The following is a 6,510-nucleotide window of genomic DNA, read 5'->3' on the forward strand; positions in this document are numbered from 1 at the left end:
TTTTTTCAATAAATAAATCTCATTCATATTTACATAACATTACATTCATTAAATATAACACTTAAATGGTAAAAAAAAACGCAAATTATTATTAATAATATCCAATGTCAGTCACCCAAAATTACGTCATTGCTGCTACACAAAACGCTTTTATTTTGAAATAATTTACTGTCTCTGAAGTGCCTCCTGTAACAAGAGATCATTTGAGGCAGTGCAGTGGACAAAGACATAAGGAAAGTCAGATACTTCTTACTTTGTTTGTTAAAGGTGTCATTTTATCTTCCAATTTTACGTGCGTCTTTCAAGTCTGTCATTAGTGTTACTCATTGCATAGCCCTAGGGGTGAACATTTGAATGGATAATGTATTGTATTGAAGAGTTAAACGATTTTGATATTGACTGAAGCCATATTTGGTCTGACACATTGCAGCCATTTTGTTAAAATGGTAGTGTTTTCTCCAAATTGTCACTGGTGTTACCGTCACTGGTGTTACTCTTCTTCCTGGTAACACATAACACCAGTGACATTCCTATACAAATAAGCATTGTATAAAGTATAAAAATAATTTAAAAAATAAAAATACTTTAAACTCTACTTGTTGTGGATTCATCAAGTTAAGAGTTAGTTATTGCTATTTAACAGGTTTTAGATGTTTTTAGGAGGAATATATTTCAGCAGATTTGTATCACCCAGATTCCACCTTTTCTGTAGAATGACCCAAAGTCTCGTCCCAACATAAAACTAACTTCGGTCCAATGCATCCCGAGCACAGGATCTTTTTGATGTGTAACCTAAACTGCAAACAACACCGGGCCCACATGATGTCAGGTAGGACATCACACAGCCAGTGTTCATTCACCTTAGATTTTAACAGCTAGGCAGTTAGTTTTTAATAGGTTTTAATTTATGAAACTATAAAAAGCTGCTTTTGAGCCTTTACTTTGTCTCTGGTACTCTCTGGTGGGTGTTCTTAAACTGTGTGTCCTTGGTATCTTTATAATGGCTAATCTCAACATCTGTTATGCAGTGTATTTGTGTCTAAAATGCATTCCTGAAAATAATTATGCGGTTATTGTCTGTCCTAAGTGCATGTGATGTGTAATGGTGAACGGAAACATAATTGAACTCTCACACTCCATTCTGTCACACACACACACACACACACACACACACACACACACACACACACACACACACACACACACACACACACACACACACACACACACACACACACACCATATGACCAACTTCAGCAGCTGTGATTATGTTACAGCACCAGTGAACACAATGAGGCACTTTGTTCTTGACCTTCAGGCCTTTCAGTCCCCCGCTGACACTGTTTTAAAATAAAAGCTGAGTGCCATTAAGATGAGTGGAGATCCTTAACGTCAGTGTCTGCTGCTCAGGAAGTCATAATCATACTCCAGTGACTGACACACTGACCCCAGGGGAATGTTAAGTATGGTGACTGGTGGGCCATGTGGACTGACAGCACGATGCTCCCCGCACACGACCCAGGGATGCAGTCACTTCTAATGTTTCAAGCACATATCTTCAGCAACAGGAGCTCCTTTAACACACCAACGTCCATTCATAAAAGAGAATGAAAACAGGCACTGCATTGTTGTTCCATGGTCGTGACCCCAGGTAGTGAATATCAAATAATATGTTGTGTAGCATACAACAATGGAAGCATGCTCCTCTAAATCTGCAGCCCTATGAGTTCAAACACACACAAGCACCACATTTCACCTGAGTGAGAGAAAGATTAGGAGAATGTTGCCATCTAGTGGATTGTTTGGAATACACAATTTAGCTTGAGTCTCACATTAGGTTATTAAATCAGTCAGCATAAAGCTCTACTTCATTCATTTATTACTCATCCAGGACCACTTGAAATTCCTTGCAGAATTTTAGCGGCACGTGATGAGTGAAGTGCTAAGAGCTGCAAATATGAATGTTTGACTATCCAAACGTCCTCCTCATCAATTCCTTTTAAACTTCTGCGTTTTTGCATTCATGCATTTTCCTGTTTGGCGTCTGATTTCTCTTTGACACAGACTGGAATTAAAAGGACACTTAAAATGACCTTATTTGTCCACTGTGTGAGGCGTCTGAAGGTAATATGGCTCATTTTACATCCTTGGTGGGGAACATAGCTCGGCGGATTGAATTACCTTCCCCTCAGCTCATCTCCAGTGAAAATCCCATTTTCCCATGCAGTGATTTTGCAATGTGCTGAGCTGGGTGATATCTCAGGGCCCCTCCACGGTGGAGGAGGGGTGTGCAGACATGCTTACTGCCTCCCTTTTAGAAACCATCATTTCAGCAGGATCGATAGTACGTCCCACTCCACGGCTGGCAGAGTGCACTGCCTCTATTGGGGGGGTTGGGGGTTATGTGTGGACAACTGCACCAAGTCCCAGCAGCACTAGAAGCCAAGGTGAATGATCGCATGCTGCGTCAGACACTCAGCTCCTCACTCTTCTGAGATGCAGTTTCTGAGGAGCGCCATGGGAGGATGTTGTCCTCCAATGATGGTTGCAGGAAACACACTGATGAAGCCACATCAAGTAATATTGCTGTTAGGTACTTAATGTTCTCAGTTTTCCTCTGAGCTGACTTACAAATCTACATTTGGATGAGTAAATATCTGCAACCAATGCGGTTTGCATAAAACCCTTTTTTGAAATTATCCTACAACCCTTTGACTGTATTGGAGGTTGAGCACTAAAATAGATTCATGCTGTAGGTGACAAGACAATATTTCATTAGATGGATTGCGATATAAGACCTGTGCACTCCAGTATTGTAAACCAGCGACGAGAATATTCTTTAGTTATTAGATTAGTACTGCGTATTAATAGTGAGGTTTAGAAAATCATTAGCTTCTGGGACTCTTTTTCTTTCTTAAATGTCATAAACTAATACAAAAATTCCAGTCTTACTTGCTTAGTACAAAAGGCAACACATTCAAATTTCAGTCCAAATCCAAAACATTTTCAATAAAAAAACATAAAAAAATAAAACACTTTGAAAGTGACCTCAAAAATATAGTATAAAAAGAGTTTCTAATTTGATCGATTAACTAATAGTTTCAGCTATCTTTACACGTTTATAGACAAGCAGTTATGATCATTTATGAAATATGTACTAATTATTTTAAGTATTAAAAGGATAAATTGTGCAACTTGTTCACGAAACAAACACATATTAACATTTCTGTAAAAAAGCAGTACATGTGATGTGCAGGATGTGTTTCCTTTCTCGTTTAGCTGAGTGTTCATGCGTCAGCAACTATGTATTTAGTGTGTGCTGTACTCGCGTGACTTTGTGAAGAGCGTTTGAAGGCTGGAGAAAGGAAAGGGTGTCAGTTATAAGAGGTGTACCACTGCGGGACGGGGGCATGTGGATGGGACAGGATGTGTGGTGCAGTACGAGCATCCCCTCTGCTCAGATCGCTGCTCATTTGTCAAGTTGCCTGCAGACTTGAATGGTGCATTGCTGCTAAAACACAGAGAGGCAATCAGCAGTGGAACAGCAGCACACCTCCAGGGAGGGGTCCCAGGTGGACCAGAGCCTCTGTGGGGGATCTGCAGAGGGGTCTGAAGGGGTCTTTTTCTACAGCATGCGCCACAAACTGAAGATTTCTACTGGCCTTAAAGAATTATGCTGTATTACAGGCATTTTATAATGAATACAAATAAGCAGCAGGATTCGCATATTCATACAATTACGTCACAGAACATTTTATTTTTTTGTTTGCACTTTGCAGTCAGAAATAGACTAATTTAAAAGGACTTAACGTCATCCCCGCATCCCCTTGATACTGCAGGGAAACAGAAATCCCAGAGTAAAGGAGAGCAGTTGTTTTCCACTTACACAATAAAACACTACTTTTCCAGTGTGGTTTCAATCATCCAACAGACTTTATTTTCATCAGTTTGGCTCTCCCAGACTCTGTCCTTGCACATTAGCAGCACTGAGATGGTCTCCATACTGGAACAAGCAGAGAAGCTGAGTGAGGTCACAGCGTTAATGGTGGCCTGGTTCTGACGGTTGATGTGGCAGTAGACAGGCAGAGCTCATCCTGCGCATCAGAGCCCGAGACAGAGCCAGGAGGTGCCCGGCCCGTCGGTGCTGAGGGAGGGTGTAGGCCATCCTCAGCTCACACAGCTCGTCAGACAGCATCCAGGACACGGGTCGGCCCTCCTCATCCGACACACAGAGGTTGGGCAGATGGCGGATACAGGCTCTCACATGGTCCAGGCTCTCCTGGCTGCCTCCGTAAGGCAAGTGTGTGTCGACGAGCTCTGCGTGGGATTTTTCCAGGATGGAAATTGGCAGCGGCAATAAGTTCCTGCCAGACAGAGAAAGCGTGAACAGAAGCTAAGAACACAAGGAAATGCATATCATATTTTCTGATCTCACTTTTGCAGAAAATGATGGAGCTACGAATGTGAATACTCTTGCAGATCCACATCCTCCGGGTTGTGGTGGATAAAGGAGTTATAACCTCCATGTTCTGTGATATCGAGCCCACTGAGAGAGGCCAGTTCTTTGATGAGGGGACAATGTGAGCTTGGGATACCTTTTAGAGATGCATGAGCAGAAGTGATGATTTGTTTTTAATTTACCTGCATCGTCATGACTGCTGAGGCCACAATTAATTTTTTTCTCCAAAACACTTATCTGTTACTAGAGCTACCTTTCCCCACACTTAAAGCTGTACACTACCCTATACCATGGAGCTCACTGGAATATATTGTATGTAAAAAGAAAGTCAGTGGTCTGCCGTAACTAAAAGAATGTAACTCATAGCAAAGACGCAAAACTGTTACAAGGACAATGACAGAGACAGTGTATACAGTGTGAATCAATTGTAAAATCTGCTTAGTAAGGTCTGTTTTGGTGCCAATATTATTTCATACTATTATATTTCACTATTTAATACTACATTTGCACCCAAATGACATGTATACTCTAGCATTACTCAGGGATGCAACTATGTAAAGGCAGGTGTGTTGCTCGGGACCGAAAGGGAGCGTCAAATCAAATGTTTTTATGAGCTGTTTTTGAGAAAGCTGTAAGCAGAAACATCCGAGGCAAAGCATTTTTTCATTCAAATTAAAACCTAAACCAACAATGAATTGGCTAAAAATATTTGTTAAAGTATCTACAGCTTGAGTTTAGAACACAAACCGCCCTGCAGCCAGAAATGCTCAATGGCAAAAGGATGTGTATTAATCTATTGGGGAAAATAGTTATAAAAAAAACCCAGTTTTAACTAGTTTGAATGCATTTTTCTAATGTTTTTAAATAAAGTATATACTGTGAATTTTCTATAAAGATGTATTTATTTGCAGCAAACTAATGTGGTTGGGGCTGCTCCAGATAAAGCACAGAGAAACAGACTCACAACAATTGCATTGTTGGAAATGGTTAAAATGGTATGCCTTCATTATGCACACTAACTCTGAATATGAGCCCGTTCCTCCAGTTGACGACTCTCTCATTAAGCAGCAGACTTCTCAGAGTGTCTGGGTTTTTAGTGTAGACGGTGCAGATGTCAGGAATCATCCCGGAGCTGCTGCTGCTGCTGCTGCTGCTGAAACGCTTCATGTAAAGACATACATATACATGAAGAGGCCACTCTGGAGGAGCCCGTAGGTTTTCTTTGTCCCTATGAGCCATACCTGTTTTTGGCGGTAACAAATGGCAGTAGTGAATGTAGGCCAGGAGTCAACACACATCTCCAGATGACACGGGTTGTTGTGGAGAATGTGCAGCACTCCACCCAGAACCTGAAATGCAGAATACAATGCAGCAGGGAAAAGACCAACATAACAAGCTGCTAGCTCTATGCCAAAGAAAATGGCACAAATAATACTGGATACTATATATTCAGCATAGTCATTCATTTTCTATCAAATACAAAGCTGTTCTCTGCGTTAAAATTACAAAATATACATTTTTCATTGAAAAAAATATAGCAGAATTACAGTAATGGACTGTGGAAGTTCCCTGTAGAGGATATTTTTCATCAAAGTCAGGTCCTTGAAAGCTTTCAAGATGATCATTTTGGTTCAGTGTAAACTGCCTTGAAGTTGTTCAGCGTAAAGAAGTGCAACTCAGCAGTAATATTTACACGTGTAATTTACATGTAGCTGGTTAACAGCTTATCCACATATACAAACTACTGCAACAGATAAGATGAACACAAAGTCCAGAGTCTTTAATCTCTATTTAGGGAAATATTTACTTAACCTTTATAGGTTTTTTAGCTGGTTAAATAAAGGATATATACATAACCTGCGATACAATGTGCACATTTAGGTGAAATCCAGACAAAAACCAACATAACTATTATTGGTTTATCTTTTTAATATTGCATGAATGATATGACTCTGGACACCTACTACTTACTACCTAGCCACTCCAGTCTCCCTGAGTTAAAGCTGATCTGAGCGTAATGCTTGGCACCTCAGTAGAGAGCCGACTGGCTG

At 40.6% G+C, this 6,510-nt stretch overlaps 1 protein-coding gene across 2 annotated transcripts; it reads right to left on the reverse strand.

The window, feature by feature from the left end:
- Nucleotides 1-3,923: 3,923 nt before the first annotated feature.
- Nucleotides 3,924-5,810, reverse strand: LOC104962346 (glycine N-acyltransferase-like). Of its 2 annotated transcripts, none has more exons than XR_800194.1 (2): nt 5,701-5,810; nt 3,924-4,364 (listed from the first exon to the last, which is right to left on the reverse strand). XR_800194.1 is itself a non-coding variant. In XM_010790781.1 (2 exons), the coding sequence occupies exons 1-2, from the start codon at nt 5,518-5,520 to the stop codon at nt 4,040-4,042; spliced, it is 366 nt and encodes a 121-aa protein (XP_010789083.1). In that variant the 5' UTR covers nt 5,521-5,531; the 3' UTR covers nt 3,924-4,039. The 2 variants fall into 2 exon arrangements, 1 of the variants encoding a protein (XP_010789083.1); XM_010790781.1 differs by lacking the exon at nt 5,701-5,810 and adding an exon at nt 5,480-5,531.
- Nucleotides 5,811-6,510: the final 700 nt, after the last annotated feature.

The sequence above is a fragment of the Notothenia coriiceps genome, unplaced genomic scaffold (genome assembly GCF_000735185.1).
Source record: "Notothenia coriiceps isolate Sejong01 unplaced genomic scaffold, NC01 NC01_scaffold00034560, whole genome shotgun sequence".
NCBI classification, from domain to species: Eukaryota; Metazoa; Chordata; class Actinopteri; order Perciformes; family Nototheniidae; genus Notothenia; species Notothenia coriiceps.